Source organism: Ostrinia furnacalis, unplaced genomic scaffold (assembly GCF_004193835.3).
Source record: "Ostrinia furnacalis isolate ACB-3 unplaced genomic scaffold, ASM419383v2 OfSCF3210, whole genome shotgun sequence".
Lineage (NCBI taxonomy): Eukaryota > Metazoa > Arthropoda > Insecta > Lepidoptera > Crambidae > Ostrinia > Ostrinia furnacalis.
Window position 1 is genome coordinate 156787 of NW_021133449.1, and position 20714 is coordinate 177500.

General features: G+C 43.2%; 1 protein-coding gene across 1 annotated transcript; it reads left to right on the plus strand.

Annotated features, from left to right (window-relative positions):
- The first annotated feature begins 23 nt into the window (after positions 1-23).
- On the plus strand, positions 24-20337 carry Usp5 (ubiquitin specific protease 5). Its single transcript, XM_028311154.1, has 17 exons — positions 24-277; positions 2487-2612; positions 3095-3280; positions 3695-3801; positions 4453-4618; positions 6386-6553; positions 8182-8343; positions 9495-9598; positions 12389-12569; positions 13995-14206; positions 15430-15552; positions 16117-16231; positions 17339-17452; positions 18377-18524; positions 19065-19271; positions 19415-19524; positions 19968-20337. Exons 1-17 carry the CDS (start codon positions 173-175, stop codon positions 20028-20030), a joined length of 2397 nt encoding a protein of 798 aa, XP_028166955.1. The 5' UTR covers positions 24-172; the 3' UTR covers positions 20031-20337.
- Positions 20338-20714: the final 377 nt, after the last annotated feature.

Genomic DNA, 20714 nt, shown 5'->3' on the forward strand with positions numbered 1-20714 from the left:
GACTAGCTTCCAGAACCGTGAAATTAAAAAATATAAAGTAAAATTTTGCTTGTCTTGTTTGATTGTGGTCTTCTTGCATTTTGATTAAATATTTTCGGCGTCGTCGTTGATTTGTTAGATCTCGCATCGCATTTTTGTTCTTCACATAAAGCATCAATAGTTTTAAGATATAATGGCGTCATTGGACCTGTTGACTCCACATTTATCTAAAATAAAAATACCTGGGCCTCAGCAGCTGATTTACAAAGACGAATGTGTTTATTCTTTCGACAATCCGGTGAGTTGCAAAATGTACTGCTTACTTTCTAACCTCTCATTTAGTTATATTCTTATTGCCGGTAAATAGAACTTAGATAGTAATTAGTTAAAATAATAACAATATTTCTTCAGATTTTAACTATAAAATGTCCAGTATTACCAATGTTATCGCCCACGCCTGAAATATTTTGTCTTATCCTAAGGTCTTATCATCTAATAGAAATCCTTAAATCTAATTATAACAATGAAAATCAAAAGTAATGCAATCTAAACCTACCTTAATAAAATTTGATTTGTTAATTTCTTTGAAAAAAAAATACTAATATAATTTGGTTTTGTTTGGTTAATTTCTTATTAGAAAGAAAGAATGAAACCCTACCCTCTGACCAAAAAATGTTTATTCACTGTCATCAACAATACACTTAATCAACAGTTTTTAAGAATGTGTACATGTTACAATGATACTGAAAAGGTGTGCCACTGATAATACTGAAGATACTAAAAGCATGGTGTTATAGCATCTGCATCTCAGTAGATTATGCTAAGACGCTGGTCTTCCATGAACGCCCAGACATTATAACTGTTTCTCTCCTTATAATTTTAGGTAGTGACAAGTACAGTAGACCCTAGACTTGCAGTAATCTAACTTTTGCAAATAGCTGTTCTACTTACTATCAGATATTTAGAGGAAAAAAAATATTAGCCCTGTTGTTTCTGTATTTTATTAGGTATAAATATTTTTTAAAGAAGTTAACACCTTAACATTTTTGTCTACAAAGTAAAATTAAACCGGTGTTATTGTATTGTCTTTGAAATATTTTGTGTTCATGAAATTCTTGACAGCTTGGTATACATTAGCAATGGTAGTAATTAGAGACGATTTCATTCCATTCATGGAGTACGAGCATAATATCAACGACAAAAATGAATCCAACATCACGGGAGTCCAAAATAACAAATTATAGATCAATTCTCGACTCACATACAACTTTTCATTTGGCCTTTTAGTGTCAATTAAATTTATCTTAGTCAATATAATTGTAGAAATGGTAATCGGTACAAAATAACTAACAATGGCCAATGCAAACATGTATAATAACATTTTACTGTTATCAATATAGCACACTTTTGTACACATTACTTCAGATTTTGGCTGTCGATATATCGGAGAACTTATCACAGTTACATTGCCAACGGTGTTATTTTGCATGCTATTTATTAATCTGTATAAATTGTCCACCACAGAGTTGATTTGAACACTTCTATTTCCATAAATATTTTGATCATTATCATCAAAAGCAATCAAATAATCGGTTGGCTTATGCTTACGAAGTCCCAGAGTGTTGTTTATGGCAAAAGTTTCAAAAAAATTACAAGTTTCGTTGCTCAAAGAAATCATTGCCATGCATGTATCACTCCGCTGTTCGCCCATTGGCAGCATTTTCTCATTCACACCCATTGGGTACATGAATAATCCAAGCAGAATCGGCAAAATCCACTGCAGTGCAATTGCTATCTGTGAGAAGTATCTTTTCCAAAATAAAAAGAAATTCTTGAATTCAAACCTTCCATTTATGGTCCGTTCACGTAAATCCTGGTCTGTGTTTTCCTTTTCTGCTATTTCCTGCATCATAGTATAATGTAGGTAGTTGTCTATAACTAGGCTTACAAAACTGTTTACGAACGACACGACTAATGGCCCGTAACTCATTATGGCCGACCAAATAGTGCATTGTTTAGACTCCCCACGGCTGGTGATCGCCGGTGCGCGCTCATCCATTTCGAACGCTTGAACATTTTCGAGGTTCGATTCGTGTATCGCGCGAGAAACGAACGCTATTCCGATGCACATAAGAAGTACATTTTCTGACAGCAGCACAGATGAGAACTTGTTTCTTTTGATTACTCGACTCAAATTAAACAAACTCAATGAGAATCCACATAGTATTAGAAAAGCGCCTAAGTACAAGTCGGTAGAGTTCAACATTGTCGTCTGCTTGTTGCGGCAGTTTCGGAGAAAATGGCAAAAGTGTGCCCTTATGCTTTGCATGTTTTGCTTTGGGGTGATATGAACTCTTATCTTTATGCTAATTATGGGGGCACTTTTTAAACTACACAGTATACTTTCATTCCTAACTGTAAAATGGTATTGATCTTATGAATTGATACTAGAACAAACATTAATTGATATACTTGTACTCTTAAAATTATTTTTGTTGTTGTTTCAGGAATCCGAGACCGGTATCTACGTGTCTCTCGTCTCGTTCCTCGGGTTTGGCCGCAACTATGTCGAGCAGTACTTCCAGAAGACAGGGAATGCGGTTTTCCTACACATACAGAGGGAGAAAAAACCGGTAACTGCACAGTTCATCTTCAGAACATTTAACATTTTCTTCTTCTATTTTTATACCATTCAATTTTGCTCATGCCTTTCTTAAAACTGAACGAAGCAATCGCGAATTTTTTTCAGACATGCCAAGTATTGCCAAGGCACTCAGTGCTGCAAAAACTTAGTACTTCATTTTTTGCCAGTTTGTATGCTGCAAGAATTTTATACTCGGCTCAAAGACTCATGGCAGGCGGTGTAATAATAAAAGAGTGCATATCATTTTCTCTTTCGCACTCACACTGGTTATGGGTGACTTCACACAGAGGCAGGCACAGCGTTGTTGTTAAATAAAATATTGGCGAGTGTACACCTGTTTCAAAAATTACTTAAGGCCCCGCCTGCCACGAGCCTGCGTCGAGTATAGCTACTTCCATCCAAACCAATTGATTTTGATTTTGAAACTAAGTACTAGTTAATGTTATCACGTTATTTCACAAAAATACACAGGTGCCAGAACCAGAGCAGACCGGCGACGGGCCCGAGAAGAAAATCACACGTCTGGCCATCGGAGTGGAGGGCGGCTTCGACCCCGAGTGCGGGCGGCCTAAGTTCACATACACCGACCACTATGAGGTGGTAGTTCTGCCTGGATTCCACACCTATGCCTGGCCTAACCCAGAACTGCCTGATGTGGTAAGATTCCTTGATTAAACCACAGCTCAAGCTAACCCCTCGTTCTAAACTACAGCGGCGGCGGGGGCGTTCCTTGGAAGTCAATTCGGCCATTCCCACCCTATCGTGACTTGTAAAGTGCAGTTATAGTTCATCACTCAACATCAAGCTCACTCGCCTTCGCGAATTGCAACAACTATAGTTGCAATTGACTTTATTTTGCAACAAAATTGTTTAATCTGATTGTCTACCGTCGTACCGTAATACCCGGACTGTAGATAGCCGGCACTGTTACTTTTTGCAAAGCTCTCACTATCTCATTCATCTTGAGAACCTATAGAGCGACGCTTTGATACTTAGACGCAATTAAAAGAAGTCTTCAATTGCTATGTAGTTGACATGAAGATGTATTTCAAGTTTGAGTGCTTTTTGCAGGTGAAAAAGTCAGTTCAGGCTGTGATCGACGCGGAGTCTCCGTTCAAAATCGCCGAGATGAATGCTCTACAGGGCACCTGGGACGGCGAGACTCGACAAGTGTCCGTGTAAGTTTAGAATTACAATTTCTTTAGCAACTTACGTCATAGTTCACACTTTATACTGTAACAAAATTAATGAGAGTCCCATTGACAGTTCATAAAAAGATTGCCAGAGCTATCTTTTAGCGCTCACCAGTTGGCGCCATTGTAGAGTAAGGTCACTGTCACTTGCTAGTGGCGAAGACAGTGACGTTAAATGGCGCTAAAGCGGTAACAGGACTATCGCATTTGCAATCACCAAGATTAGGCCACTGTAAAGTAGGGTCATGTCAGCTGCTAGTGATGCCAATTTTTGACATTAACGTCATCGTCGAAAGCAACGTATTTGATCAACAATGCCAACTAGATACCGGGTCAGCTCAAAAATTACGTATCGGGAAATAAGAGCGCACTTGAGAAGTGTGATATCTAAAATCCGATCGCCGAGCACATAGAATTTCGTCCAATGACCCCGAGCTATCCTTATCGCTCGCGCGCACTCACTGCGGCCGCCCGTTGCACAGTCGCGACAGCGATAAGGATGGGAAGCTTGGGGTCATTGGACGAAATTCTATGTGCCCGACGACCGGACTTTAGTTGGTATTGTTTATCAAAGTGCAATGTGGTCACTTTTATCACTATATCTGGTAAACTAACACCACTTTTGTCTTTCTCCAGCCACGCAGGGAACCTGAAGCAGCTAGACAACGGCGTGAAGGTGCCGCCGTCTGGCTGGAAGTGCTCCAAGTGCGAGCTCACCAACAACCTGTGGCTCAACCTCACGGACGGCGCCATCCTGTGCGGCCGCCGCTACTTCGACGGCTCGGGCGGGAACGACCACGCGGTTGGTATTACTAGGTTTTTGAGTACACACTGCTAGACCTATACAGGCTTGTATTCACCCCCAAAGAACGCCACAAACACGTAACCCCCACAAATGAAAGCGCGATCTTCCATTTTTTCATCCAGCTTTTTCATGCATTGCGGCCGCCGCTACTTAGACGGCTCGGGCGGGAACGACCACGCGGTCAGTGTTACACTGTCACTCCAGCCACGCAGGGAACCTGAAGCAGCTAGACAACGGCGTGAAGCTGCCGCCTTCTGGCTGGAAGTGCTCCAAGTGCGTGCTACTTCGACGGCTCGGGCGGGAACGACCACGCGGTCAGTGTTACACTGTCACTCCAGCCACGCAGGGAACCTCAAGTAGCTAGACGACGGCGTGAAGATGCCGCCGTCTGGCTGGAAGTGCTCCAAGTGCGAGCTACTTCGACGGCTTGGGCGGGAACGATCACGCGGTTGGTATAACTAGGTTTTTGAGTACACACTGCTAGTCCTAAACAGGCTTGTATTCTCCCCCAAAGAACGCAACAAATACGTAACTGAAATGAAAGCGCGATCTTCCATTTTTTCATCCAGCTTTTTCATGCATTGCGGCCGCCTCTACTTAGACGGCTCAGGCGGGAACGACCACGCGGTCAGTGTTACATTGTCACTCCAGCCACGCAGGGAACCTCAAGTAGCTAGACGACGGCGTGAAGGTGCCGCCTTCTGGCTGGAAGTGCTCCCAGTGCGAGCTACTTCGACGGCTCGGGCGGGAACGACCACGCGGTCAGTGTTACACTGTCACTCCAGCCAGGCAGGGAACCTCAAGTAGCTAGACGACGGCGTGAAGGAGCCGCCGTCTGGCTGGAAGTGCTCCCAGTTCGAGCTACTTCGACGGCTCGGGCGGGAACGACCACGCGGTCAGTGTTACATTGTCACTCCAGCCACGCAGGGAACCTCAAGTAGCTAGACAACGGCGTGAAGGTGCCGCCTTCTGGCTGGAAGTGCTCCAAGTGCGAGCTACTTCGACGGCTCGGGCGGGAACGACCACGCGTTTGGTATTACTAGGTTTTTGAGTACACACTGCTAGACCTAAGCGTCCCCCAAGAAACGTCACAAAGTCAATAACCATATTGTAGAACGTAAGCTTTCCCCACAACGCGTATTGTCCCACTTTTTTCATCCAATTCCTAGCTTCAATAGTTCGCCATCCTGTGCGGCCGCCGCTACTTCGACGGCTCGGGCGGGAACGACCACGCGGTTGGTTGTATTAGGCTTTTTTGTACGCACTGCTAGACCTAAGCGTCCCCCAAGAAACGTCACAAAGCCAATAACAACATTTTAGAACTAGTGATGACAACAGAGGGCGCATCGGCGGGGGAGCGCGGGGTCCCCGCGCCTACACATAAATACGCTGCCGCAACCGCGGCCGCCGCTCACTCATTCCGTACGACCATCGCGCGCGCATCTTAGTCTTGCTGTAATAATATAACCAGTTCAAAAATGCAGTTTTTCATTATAAATCTCCTGTAGGGTTCGAAGTTAGGCTCAACTTAGACCTACGGGGAAGAGCCTGGATGCGGGCAGCGCAGGACCGTTCATTGTGGAAATCCTTGGGGGAGGCCTTTGTCCAGCAGTGGACGTCATTTGGCTGAAACGAACGAACGAACGAACAATGATGCCAAACATTTATCTGTAAACTAACTCCATAAATATTTCTTGTATTATTCTCGTTTGTACTCTGAAACTGAAACTTTTGTCCCTAATAAGTCTCATTTTATTCCTCCAGGTGGAACATTACCGCGAGACCGGCTACCCATTAGCAGTGAAATTGGGCACCATTACAACGGACGGCAAAGGAGACGTGTACTCGTACGCTGAAGACGACATGGTAGAAGACCCTAACCTCGCCGAGCATCTGAAGCACTTTGGGATTAATATCCAACAGCTGCAGAAGGTAAGTTGAACTCTATGCAGCTTGCTTAAAGGGTATTATCCCTTAGCAGTGAAGCCGGGAACCATTATGACGGCAAAAGAGACGTTTACTCGTACGCTGAAGACGATTTGGTAGAAGACCCTAACCTCGCCGAGCATCTGAAGCATTTCGGAATTAACATTCAGCAGCTGCAGAAGGTAAGTTGAACTCTGTGTAAAGTGCATAAAGGTTATAATCCCCTGGCAATAGAGAGGCACCATCACGACAGACGGCAAAGGAGACGTTTACTCGTACGCTGAAGACGACTTGGTAGAAGACCCTAACCTCGCCGAGCATCTGAAGCACTTTGGGACTCACATTCAGCAGCTGTAGAAGGTATTTTGAACTCTATGCAGTTTGCTTAAAGGGTATTATCCCTTAGCAGTGAAGCGGGGGACCATTATGACGGCAAAAGAGACGTTTACTCGTACGCTGAAGACGATTTGGTAGAAGACCCTAACCTCGCCGAGCATCTGAAGCACTTTGGGATCAACATTCAGCTGCTGCAGAAGATAATTTGAACTCTGTGGAAAGTGCATAAAGGTTATTATCCCATGGCAGTGGAGAAGCACAATCACGAAAGACGGCAAAGGAGACGTGTACTCGTACGCTGAAGACGATTTGGTAGAAGACCCTAACCTCGCCGAGCATCTGAAGCACTTTGGGATCAACATTCAGCAGCTGCAGAAGGTAATTTGAACTCTGTGTGAAGTGCATAAAGGTTATTATCGCCTGGCAGTGGAGAGGCACCATCATGACGGACGGCAAAGGAAACGTGTACTCGTAAGCTGAAGACGACATGGTAGAAGACCCTAACCTCGCCGAGCATCTGAAGCATTTTGGAATTAATATTCAACAGCTGCAGAAGGTAAGTTGAACTCTGTGTGAAGTGCATAAAGGTTATTATCGCCTGGCAGTGGAGAGGCACTTTGGGATCAACATTCAGCAGCTGCAGAAGGTAATTTGAACTCTATATAGCTTGCCTAAAGGTGACTGTAAAGGCATTATAAAATCATGATCTCGTTTCGTTTGTATTCTAAAATAGATTCGCGCTGTTATGAAAGAACGAGATGGCTATGGCCATACCTTCCGAAAGAACGCTAGCCAAAAGTACTTTATGCCCGTTTTCACCATCAATCCCTAAGTGATCCCTTTGAAAACAAATTTCCTGTTAAGTGTTGCCATAGGGGTCACTTAAAAATTAGGGATTAATGGTGAAAACGTATAAGATAAAACTTTCCTCCCGTCGCGTGCGCCCGCCTATTTCACGCGTTTTGACCACTTAATAAATAATGAAAATATTTTTGGACATTTTACACTGCGCTTTTAGTCCCAAACTAAGCAAAGCTTGTACTATGGGTACTAGACAACGGATATAAACATACTTAAATATTTTTTTTAAATACATACTTATTATACATAGAAAACACCCAGTCCAAGACAAATACGTAAGTATGTTCATGCACACAAATGTTTGCACTGTGCGGGAATCGAACCCGCAACCTCCGGAATAGTAGTCCGTTTCGAACCACTACACCGGCTATTATAATACCACTGCGCCGCTCATACTATTTATCTTCAGTTACAAACTAATCCATTGTAACCTGCAGACGGACAAATCCATGGTGGAGCTAGAATTGGAGCTGAACCAGCGCACTGGTGAATGGAACACGCTCCAAGAGTCGGGCAGCGAGCTGCGGCCCCTGCACGGGCCCGCGCTCACTGGGCTCAGCAACCTCGGCAACTCCTGCTACATCAACAGCGTCGTGCAGGTAGTATCGTTTCAGCCAAATGACGTCCACTGCTGGACAAAGGCCTCCCCCAAGGTTTTCCACAATGAACGGTCCTGCGCTGCCCGCACCCAGGCTCTTCCCGCGACCTTTACCAGATCGTCGGTCCACCTAGTAGGAGGCCTGCCCACGCTACGTCTTCCAGCCCGTGGTCGCCACTCGAGAACTTTCCTGCCCCAACGCAGGTAGTATACTGATCTGCTAAAGTCCGGTCGCCGAGCTCGTAGAATTTCGTCCAATGACCCCAAGTTACCCATCTTTATCGCTTGCGTGTAATTATATTTCTGACTCACTGCGGCCGTCTGTCGCACATTCGCGACAGCAATATAATTACGCGCCAGCGATAAGGGCGGTTAGCTTGGGGTCATTGGACGAAATTGTACGAGCTCGGCAACCTGACTTTAATAGCTGCTGTAAACAGGCTAGAGTCAGTAACGGCACGCAATAACCACTTGTCACATTGTTATCACGGCGGGCACTACACATCGCTCTTGAATGCAACGCCAAGCCGTTTCTGTGCGACAAAGATGTCAAGGATGCCCCCGCTATCCCCCATGAATGACTAAAGTTTGTAATCGTAATGTCATCTCTGAAATAAACAATAGGGTATTTCACCCCATGTAAGAAAAAATATAAAAATGCATGTCTTTAATAGCTTTCATAAAAACTAAACGGGAAACGTTGATATTCTATATATATAAAAGAAAGTCGTGTTAGTTACTCCACTTATAACTCAAGAACGGCTAAACCGATTTAGCTGAAAATTGTCAGGGAGGTAGTTTAGAGCCAGGAGAAGGGCATAGGATACTTTTTATCCCGTTCGAAATTTAAAAAAAAGTCTGCTTATTTATTGCCATTAAGGCGGAACAAAGTTCGCTGGGTCAGCTAGTTTTACATAAAAGTGCAAATAGAATTTTTAAATTCACTTTTAAAAACGCATCTTTTTTTCAAATCTGTTCTTCAAATGTCTAAAACGCCCATCCGCCATGACGGATCCGCAGTGACGTCACTCCATTAGTAAACAAACAAAAAAAGGTGTAAGACCCTATTGAAGATCATTTTCACTAAAAGTTTAGACATGCCACTTTAGCTTCTAGCTATGGTCTAACATTTAAAAATTGGCTGCTTCATAGGTCCTGTTCCGCATGCCGGACTTCGTTCGGCGCTATGTAGAAGGCGCGCCAGAACTATTCGCCACGTTCCCGGAAGATCCCGTGAATGACTTCAACGTCCAGACGTAAGAACTTGTTATGAGATTACATTTAGGCCCAGAACACACGGTGAAACGTAATGAAGGTTTTCGCGATTGAAAAATCCGCCATATGGCAATACGTAGACGCGAGGTCCAAATGCTGCATGATTGGTTATTTTTGACATGACATTGACAGATATCAAAATCCACCAATCACGCAGCATTTGGACCTCGCGTCTACGTATTGCCATCTGGCGGATTTTTCAATCGCGAAAGCCCTCATTGCAACGAAACTGCAACTTCTAGTTACCATTACAAACCAGTTTGAAACCGGTTTGAAATGGTCGCGTCATGTGTGATCTCTCAACGGAATCTATGGCAGAAACTTAGATGCAACTCAAAAGTAAATAGAAATTGCAGTTTCGTTGCAATTGAGTTTCACCGTGTGTTCTGGACCTTATGAAACCGTTTTGTGTTACAAAAATATTTTTTGTTTAACCCTGAAAATTAGCATTCTGGGAGTGGGTAGTCAATGCGAAAAAACGCTCAACGGTTGGAATGTGCAGGTGTCAAAATGTCCATACGGACCGGCTGTCAGAGTGGCAAAAAGTATGAACGTCGAAATGAGCAATGGTTAAAATGATCTGAAGTTAAAATGTCTTCGGGTTTATTCGAACAAGCGTCTTATTGTATAATAGCTATAGTCTTTTTCACCTAAGATGATCCGTATGACACTTTAAGGTTATTCATATTACGCATACTACATACGCAGAATATTCTTGAAAAAATATTTGTATTTTATCAGCAATATAATAAAAAAATAATTAACTACTTGTCTTGAAATATATAGTAAAATCTGAGTCTATTGATTATATTTTAATTAAATACGATGTAAAAATATTTTTTATTTAATGTACGCAATGTGTGAAACGGAATAGATTTAGTGCTGGGGTATTTGTTGAATAACAAAATCGATTATTTCCGCGGTTCATTAATCGATTGCAGTGAATACTAAGTTATTAAAAACATCACAAAAATCAACTATATTTTTCGATTGTTGACTTTAATAAGCGCATTGAAAATAAATTAAAGTTTTTAATTTAAAGAAATAGAACCAGTACTTTTTAGGAATCGTTTTTTTGAACATGAAGTCTATGGAATTTGAATATTATCAATAAAAAATGTTTCAATAATATTTGTAATTAAAAAAAACATGTTTTTTGTTAAATAACACCTATACAAAATATTTATCTAAAAGTAGGTTTTACTAACTCTTAGAAAAAAATCGATAGATAAATCGCTATGGTTTAGTTATGTGACATCTCTATAACTTTCAAACTCGAAACGTCATACGAATCATCTTACGTGAAAAAGACTATAATGTGAACACGTGTTTAAATGCATCAAGGTAAAAATGTCCAAAAAATATTTATTGGCTTGACTACAAGATCATTGAAAATTTTGATATTTAATTTTATTAATTAAATCATGAGCACAATATATCAGTTGATCATTTTATCTATCACACCTTTTGTTGTACTTGTATTTTGTGATGTGTACCATTTGTCACTAAACCATTGTAACCATGGTAATAATGTACATTTTGACTGGGACTTTTTGACGTTCATACTTTTTGCCACACTGACAGCCGGTCCGTATGGACATTTTGACACCTGCACATTCCAACCGTTGAGCGTTTTTTCGCATTGACTACCCACTCCCAGAATGCAGCGAATCCATGCCTTCACATTATAAAAACGCTGCAGTCGCGCTACTCACGCCCTAATGTAAAAGCGCTCGTAAAGCTCATTCGAATTGCACCAACTATACCCTTTTTTGCAATATTTCATTGTCTCTTCGTTCCACAGCGCCAAACTAGGCGTAGGGCTCCTCTCCGGGCGCTACTCCATCCCAGAAGCAGAGAGCACGCAGGCCGGCGTTGCTTCGTAAAGCTCATTCGAATGAGGGCTATCGTTTTTATACTTAACAGTTGGCACCCCTGGCGATTGACAGAACCTTACTCTACAGTGGCGCCATCTTGATGAGTGCAAATGCGATAGTCCTCCTACCACTTTAGCGCTCACCAGTTGGTGCCACTGTCTTCGCTACTAGCAAGTGACAGGACCTTACTCTACAGTGGCGCTAACTATAAATAATCTTTGGACAATTCTACACAGCGCCAGCTAGCCCCAAAGTAAGCAACTTAATGCTTGTGTTATGGGTGCTAGCTTAACGGATATACTACTTACTTTTTTTTTAAATACATAAATATTATACATAGTCACGCCCAGACCCGTCACAGAAATTATCATTTCAATTTCTGCCCGGCCGGGAATCGAACCCGGGACCTCTCGGCATAGTAGTCCGTTCTGAACCACTACACCAAACGGCTAACTGGTGAGCGCTAAAACGATAGCCCTCATTGCAACAATATACCCTTTTTTGCAGTATTTCATTGTCTCTTCCTTCCACAGCGCCAAACTAGGCGTAGGGCTCCTCTCCGGGCATTATTCTATCCCCGAAGCAGAAGGCACGCAGGCCGGCGTGGCTTCGTAAAGCTCATTCGAATGAGGGCTATCGTTTTTATACTTCAACAGTTGGCACCCCTGGCGATTGACAGGACCTTACTCTACAGTGGCGCCATCTTGATGAGTGCAAATGCGATAGTCCTCCTACCACTTTAGCGCTCACCAGTTGGTGCCACTGTCTTCGCTACTAGCAAGTGACAGGACATTACTCTACAGTGGCGCTAACTGGTGAGCGCTAAAACGATAGCCCTCATTGCAACAATGTACTCTTTTTTTTGCGGTATTTCATTGTCTCTTCGTTCCACAGCGCGAAACTAGGCGTAGGGCTCCTCTCCGGGCGCTATTCGATCCCCGAAGCAGAGGGCACGCAGGCCGGCGTGGCTCCGCATATGTTCCGACAGTTAGTGGGCAAGGCGCACGCCGAATTCGCCACCAAACGGCAGCAGGACGCACACGAGTTCTATCTGCATCTGCTCACGCTTGTTGAGGTAAGAAAATTCAATGAGGGTTTTCGCGAATGAAAGATCCGCTAGATGGCGGGACGTGGATGTGGGGTCTGACTGCTGTGTAATTGGTGGATTTTGACATATCTGTCAATGTCATGTCAAAAATAACTGTAGGGGCCTCGACCGGGAATTGATGAAATGAAGAACGTAGTGGACTGTATTACAGGTTTATTGAAAGAAACTACGTTAATGACAGTTTAGTTGGCAATTATAAACAAGGGAGCGCGCGCGGTGTCTGCGGTGGCGTGAGGTGAAGTGGGCGGCCGATCGCCGCGGGTGCCGCGCGCCCGCGCCTCTGGGCCGAGAGCAGCCGAGGGCAGCCGAAGGTGCTCGAACAATAACCAATCATGCAGCATTTGGACCTCGCGTCTACGTATTGCCATCTGGCGGATTTTTCATTCGCGAAAACCCTAATTGAAAAATAAATAATGACATTGAAATTGCCACGTGAATGTGTCCGCGTTCTTTTGCTTTATTGTTTTTCTTGTGGTGCATTTATGGATTTGTATTGGTGATATTGCAAAAAATCTGTTGCATTTGCTATGCCGGCGACTGTACTTATGTAATGCTGACCATATTTCGTCGTCGTCGTCGAACAACGTCACATTGTTTCATCCGCCTAATCTGTTTTTGGGCATTAAAGTAGCTCCTTAAAAGACTACTATTTTTTTAAATTAATAAACATATCGAAGCTACAGAATCAAACACCGGCGGAAGTGATCATTCTAACGCAGTTTACAGTCGTGTTCTTCTCGTCGTTTTTTATCAATAGATTTTCAATCCGTCGTTCGACAATGACGACGATTTTATGAAAGCGTGTATCGACATTGCGATGCTTCTCCCGAGTTTTGAACAAATCCAGAGGCAGCCTCGTTTAATTTCAATTTGGCTCGCGAGGTTAAAGCGTCTGCCCATCACTAGACTTGCTCGCTTTGCAATGTCGACACGCCTAAAAATAATATTTTTAAAAACAGCATATTATGACGACTCATTCAGGAAAATTCCTAAGTAAGATCAGCCCCCCTAGACAAAACGCACTTTTTGATCGAATCGAAAATCGAATCCGTCAAAACTCCATACAAAAAAGGGGCTTTTCGACCACTTTTCGACTGGTTTGCGATTATAATTTGCACTTTGTCTAGACCCACTTGCCTGTTCATCTCCGCGAGTTTACATCGAAAACAAAACAAGCGCGATGGCACCTCACGTCACACATCATTTTACCGAAGTCAGCCCTATGGCTGCTATGGCGGCTAAATTACACCATATTGTTAATTAAATTGAGCATATTCTTTTTTTAAATACCTTCGCGAAGTAAACCTGTACGTAGTATTTATTATTCTGTGGTAAGATTAGCATTTCTCTTATCTCGTATTAGAGTGACACCAAGAACCTTTGTCCGAACAGCGCCACAGCCGCCACAAGGCGAACCCGGCTGACTGCCTCAAGTTCGCGGTCGAAGAGCGCGTTCAGTGCACAGAGTCCGGCAACGTGCGCTACACCACGCGGCCCGAGCACCACTTGCCGGTGCCAGTGGCGCTGCACGCCGCGTCTAATGCTGACGCTGTGAGAGAGTACGAGCGACGCCGCGCGCAGGCCGAAGCGAGCGGGCAGCGCCTGTGAGTACACAGCTCGTCACTTGTCCAAGTGTCACTAGCGCCAGCTAAAGCCCGGTCCGTGAGCACGTACAATTTTGTCCAATGACCCCTAGCTACCCATCCTTATCGCTCGCGCGTAATTATGTTGCTGTCGCGCTCGCACACTCACTGCGGGTGCCAGTCGCACAGTCGCGACAGCAATATAATTACGCGCGAGCGATAAGGATGGGTAGCTTGGGGTCATTGGACAAAATTCTACGTGCTCACGGACCGGGTTTTAGTATACCGTCCATAACACTTACTACACCCAGTCCCAACGCCGACGTCAAAGAATACAAGAGGCTCAATGCGCAGGCCGAGGCCAGTGGCAGTACATGTAAGTGTGGTTGAAGCTTTACTGTGCGTCACTCGCTAGTCTCTAGCATATAATGCACAGCGAGCGGACAGCGCCATCTACGCTGGATCCAGTGTACCGTCACTAGCGCCGTCCTTAACACTTGCGGCACCCAGTGCCAACGCCGACGTCGTCAAAGAATACAAGAGGCTCCGGCTCCGTGCGCAGTCCAGGACATACGTGTCCAAATCGTGCGTGTATTGATAACAATACAATAATGGCCTTAGCCCGAGCGTCAACGGTGCCCATTTATGCGCCCACAATTTGCGTGTACTGTTGTCGCCATAGCACTCGACCCGAAATGACCCATATACATCATAGTTTTCTCTATAGCCCAAAGGACAATCTGTATCAGGTAATGATAGAAAGAAACCCTTTTATTTACTTCGAGGAAAGTGATAATCTCCGGCAACATAAATCGTAAAAAGATACAACTTCCGAGTCTTATCGGTAGGAAGCGATCTTCACTCTCTGTAAAGCATGCATTGCGCGGCTCACACGACTATGTAGATAGTGTCCATGTAATACAAAGAAAGAAAGAAAGATACATTTATTACAATGGACATCACACAAATACAGGCAATTACATAGACATGACAGTGGCACACAATAATGGAAGAAGAAAAAATAAAAACAAGAGTAAACTGAGCAGTGCCACCCATTCACCAACAAGATGTCCACTGCAACGGGACCCCACTCAGCATATGCCGTGGCTCACGGTGACGAAGGCCACGGCGCTGGTTTTCAGTGTGCCCCATGCCGAGTGAGGGTCACGGACCATTGGTAAAATAAATAAAATAGTAAGCTGCATAAGTGCAACAGGTGACCATATTATTGTTTGTGGTTGCAGCGACCCGTCGCTGGTGGTGCGGCCGCACATCCCGTTCGCGGCGTGCCTGGACAGCTTCATGAAGGAGGAGAGCGTGGAGCAGTTCTTCAGCAGCGCCGTCAACAAGAAGGTCACCGCCCACAAGTGAGTTGGAGACACAAAAATACTGAAAAATAACATAAACAACAACATATTGTTGCTGTTGGTGGTCCTAGTAAGTAAATATCACAACGTCACCATATCATCTGGCAGTAGCGCCGTCAACAAGGTCACCGCCCACAAGTGAGTTGGAGACACAAAAATACTGAAAAATTACATAAACAACAACATATTGTTGCTGTTGGTGGTCCTAGTGAGTAAATATCACAACGTCACCATATCATCTGGCAGTAGCGCCGTCAACAAGAAGGTCACCGCCCACAAGTGAGTTGTAGACACAAAAATACTGAAAAATAACATAAACAACAACATATTGTTGCTGTTGGTGGTCCTAGTAAGTAAATATCACGTCACCATTACATCTGGCAGTGTGACACCGTATCAAAATTTGTTGGGCGGTTGTTCTATAAAACTACGGAACCCTAAAAAGGTCCCCATGTACCCATGATACGGCGGTAGCTACGTCCCTAGATCTATGAATTTATTATCTCACGGCGACTCCGATTTTGAGGCTTCAAACTTATGCAACTAAATATGCGACTATTTCAGAATCACACGGCTCGCCACATTCCCGGACTACCTGCTGATCCAGCTGAAGAAGTTCACCATCAAGGAGGACTGGACGCCCGCAAAGCTTGATGTGGCTGTCGATATGCCATGGGAGGTTCGTAAAGTTTGCAGTTTTGTAGCTAGTGCTGTTGTTGGTCTTGGTCTTTATCAGATAAATTCTCTATCGATTTCCATCAGAATGGCAACAGTTGACGCCGCCAATACAAGCTATGACCTTACTTTTTAGCCTATGCTACTTTTTTTCGGAGGTACTATCGTATTTAAAGGTTAATTGAAAATTAATTGGATTCTTCTTTAAGATAAGTTTTGCCTTCAAATTTAATGCATGGTGTCAACTTAGAATCTATCATCAGAATTCATTCCTTCTGAAATATTTTAGTCATGTACAGTCGCGGAATGAAAAGGTTTGTCACCTTAGTGTCGGTTTTCGCTTGCACTAGGTACTGTAAGAGTCAAACCTGCCAATATAACAGTGCAAGAAACAGTGCTGCTAACATTTAAATAAATATGACGTTTGCTAACGAATAAGGTTTTGCTTGTTTAATTTTCTATCCCATGCAATGTTACAAAATGTAGTTTTTTTTTTATTTAATAGAAATAATAATGGCAGGTTGAACCAACAAGGTTTTAGTTTATCAATTATAATAATCTTGACAAGATAAATCGTCAAACAACTTTCATCTGAATAATTTTGAACTTTACTGAAGAACAGTTAAAGATTATTTTCTCTAACTCGAGATTATTCTGTAACATAGTTTCAAAAGGTAATAATTATGTGCTCGCGATTCGTTGAAGGAATCAATTTGAAAACTGACGAACCTTTTCATTCCGTGACTGTACTAGCTTTCCGCCCGCGGCACTGAAAAACTTTATCGCGCGCGTCCCTGTTTCAAAAACCGAGATAAAAACTATCCTATGTCCTTTCCCGGGACTCGAACTATCTCTATGCCAAATTTCATCAAGATCGGTTCAGTGGTTTAGGCGTGAAAGAGAGACAGACAGAGTTACTTTCGCGTTTATAATATTAGTATAGATTTGGAATATTGATGCCCGTGTTCACCATCAATCCCTAATTTTGAAATTACCGCTATGAAAACAAAGGGTTTTACCAAAGGGGTCACTTTAAAATTAGGGATTGTTGGTGAAAACGGGCATGAATGTTTTTTAGGATTGTCTAAAGTTTCTAATTTACATTATCCAGGTGGATCTCGGCTGTCTGCGCGGGCGCGGCTTGCAGCCCGGCGAAACTCCATTGCCCGACGCGGCGCCCGACACACCTGCGCCTACCTACGACGAATCGCTGCTGTCTGACCTCGTAAGTACTGTAGCTTCATGAAGTCAACCGCCTCTGTGGTCTAGTGGTAAGACCACCTGCTTCAGACGCAGAGGCCGGGTTCGATTCCCAGTGGGTGCAGATTTTTCTGTTCGGTTTGGTTGGTGGTAGGGCTTGTTCTAAGTCCGCCTGGCTAGCTACCACCATCTTACCTAAGTCTGTCGCCATAACAACAATGTTAACAGCATTATTGTGTTCCGGCAGTTAGAGGTAAGATAGCCAGTTCCTCCGTAGTTGAGGATTCCGTCCGGGTGAAGCTCGCTTGCACCTTCGGCTTGATCGTCACTCAGATGAGATACAGGTCAAGAGCTTCCTCGTTGTGGATAAAAAAAAACTTCGAAACTGTTTTATTACTCGTGCCGAAGACTGACGATATTATAACATGAGAGATGTGTTAATCCTTCAAATGGCTCTTGCAAATTACACATTATGAGAAGAGATCTTTGCGACATTCTAGATATTTTGCGAAATGAACATTCTGCTAATAAGCCGTTCACAAATCGTTCATTAAACAGGGTACAAAGTCATACGACATTCCCCCACGCCAATTCACGTCATGTCATTCATTCATATAGTTCCAAAATACTGAACTGTCCTATGCATGACATTGACAGTGGGGCGCCACCGTCAATACAAGAATGCTGGTTCCGATTTTTGCCAGGTTGGAAACCATAGTTGAACCATAGTTGAACGATGGTAGCGCCCCCCTGTCATTTGAGTTTGGTGGGACAGTTCAGCGTGGGTCATCTATAATATTTATTTATTTATTTTATTTATTTATACTTCAGCACACAAAGTAACAAACGCAATATCATTTACATCCGATTACCCGCATCCATAATTATTCCAGTGAAATGTAGTTTCAGTAATTACAAAATAACAACTCGAAACTTTGTTCCATTGCAGTTAGAGATGGGCTTCCCGGTGGAGGCGTGCAAGAAGGCGCTGTACTACACCAACAACAGCGGCATGGAGCCCGCCTCCAACTGGCTCATGGAGCACATGAACGACTGGGACTTCGCCAACGAGTTCCACCCGCCCGGCGCCGCTGCTGGTATGATTTATGATGGATATCCTGGTCCTATTTTTATTGCGCGTGAACATGTCTGCTTGTCCAACTACGACTCAATGAGGGCTATCGTTTTAGCGCTCACCAGTTAGCGCCACTGTAGAAGGTCCTGTCACTTGCTAGTAGCGAAGACAGTGGCGCCAGCTGGTGAGCGCTAAAGTGGTAGGAGGACTATCGCAATTGCACTCATCAAGATGGCGCCACTGTAGAGTAAGGTCCTGTCAATCGCCAGGGGTGCCAACTGTTAAGTATAAAAACGATAGCCCTCATTAGGTTAAGGTCTTCTCATTCCAATGAGGAAAGTATGCAATGAGGAATCTGATGAATAACAGGATCTTAGTATTCTTAGTCTACAGTGCGGCTGTGGCGCCACTCTAATGACCTACTGCTAACGTCACTAGCGAGATATAAGGACCCTACTCTACATTGGGGCAAATCCAGTGTTAATTAAAATGTTTCTCGAAACGTTGGAACGCTGAAACTGCGTTTGATCTTATGTTTCGCTCATTGTTATTTCTCCAACAGCCAGCGCTGGAGCAGTAGCGGACGAGGCGAGCGTAGAACAGATCATGAGCATGGGCTTCACGCGAGCACAGGCGGCCAAGGCGCTGGCGTCCACAGACGGCGACGTGGGCCGCGCCGTGGACTGGATCTTCAGCCACGCGCACGAGCTCGACGACGCCGCGCCGCCCGCGCCCGACCGCACGCTCGGGTGCCGCGATGGACCAGAAAGTGAGTTGCGATTGTTTTAACGCTGTCATGCAACGCGATTACGAATTTCTAAAGTTGGTCATGTCGTAAAACTCATGAGACTTCTATAATTACTATGCCAATGTTTGCCATTATCTGAGCTAATAAAATGATGTTTTCCTCAGAATACAAGCTGATCGCCTTCATCTCGCACATGGGCACGTCGACGCAGGTAGGCCACTACGTGTGCCACGTGCTGCACGAGGGCCGCTGGGTCATATTCAACGACAACAAGGTATGTACTCTTCATAAACATAAATAAATAAATAAATATAAATAATAAATATCCTTGGACATTTTACACTGCGCCTCTAGTCCCAAACTAAGCAAAGCTTGTACTATGGGTACTAGACGACGGGATAAACATACTTAAATACTTTTTTTTTGTAAATACATACATATTACACATAGAAAACCCCAGACCCGTCACAGAAATTAAAATTCATCATTTTCAATTTCTGCCCGGCCGGGAATCGAACCCGGGACCTCTCGGCATAGTAGTCCGTTCTGAACCACTACACCAAACGGCCGACTAAAACAAACATACTATCAACATCTTTCATTAAATGGATACCATGAAACTAAGAAAATAGTAGAGATAATATCAACATGTGATTCTGTCATTTTGTGTAGAATAGTTAGAAATTTAATTTTATATCCATTTCTCTTTTGTTGCAGGTTGCTCTCTCAGAAAATCCTCCCAAAGATCTTGGATATTTATATCTCTATGAAAGGCTGTGATGTTAACAGAATGTGAAATAATTGTACCAAAAATCGCTGGCATGATTTTATGGAGTAAGAATTTAATGTCTTAGACTGCATATTATATGTGTAAAAAATGTTTTAAGAGATTTTAAAATGACTACTTTTTAGGCGATATTTATTTTATAGAAACAAATTTTTAGACATTTCAATTAGGTTAACAAATTTTTTATCTTGTCTAATCAAAAGTGGTTGTTTTTGCATCTAAATGCATTTTTGTTTGCAGTTATTTTTTGTATATTTTTAACAGGAGATGTGCAATGTTTAATTGTTTGTCACACCATATTAACAAGGAAAATATCAGATGAATTTGAAAAGTTGATGTAACTTTTGATGAACTGTTTTTTTGCCATAGGCCATGCTTACTGTACTGTGTAACTCATGCTTAAACAAGTTTTCTGTGTACCTAATTGATTCTCAAGAAGCAGTGTTTCATTTGATGGCACCCGCTCATTGTCAGGGTGCTTGCCCATGTAACATTCATGGTTATTAAAAGGAAACAACGAAAAGTAATAAATTATTACCTTAAGTTACATCTTTCAATTATATCCCCACTTATTTTTAATGCAGAGCAACAAACAAAATTATATTTACTGATAACTAAATATTTTATAAATTTTGCAATACTAAGGTATGGATTATTCAATAAGAAGTTGTAAATAC

Excerpts from the sequence above, each read along its gene's own strand:
- Usp5 (XM_028311154.1), top strand. The coding sequence starts at position 173 with ATGGCGTCATTGGACCTGTTGACTCCACATTTATCTAAAATAAAAATA. Across the intron at positions 2,613-3,094 it reads TACAGAGGGAGAAAAAACCG|GTGCCAGAACCAGAGCAGAC; the intron begins GTAACTGCACAG and ends AAAAATACACAG. Across the intron at positions 8,344-9,494 it reads ACATCAACAGCGTCGTGCAG|GTCCTGTTCCGCATGCCGGA; the intron begins GTAGTATCGTTT and ends GCTGCTTCATAG.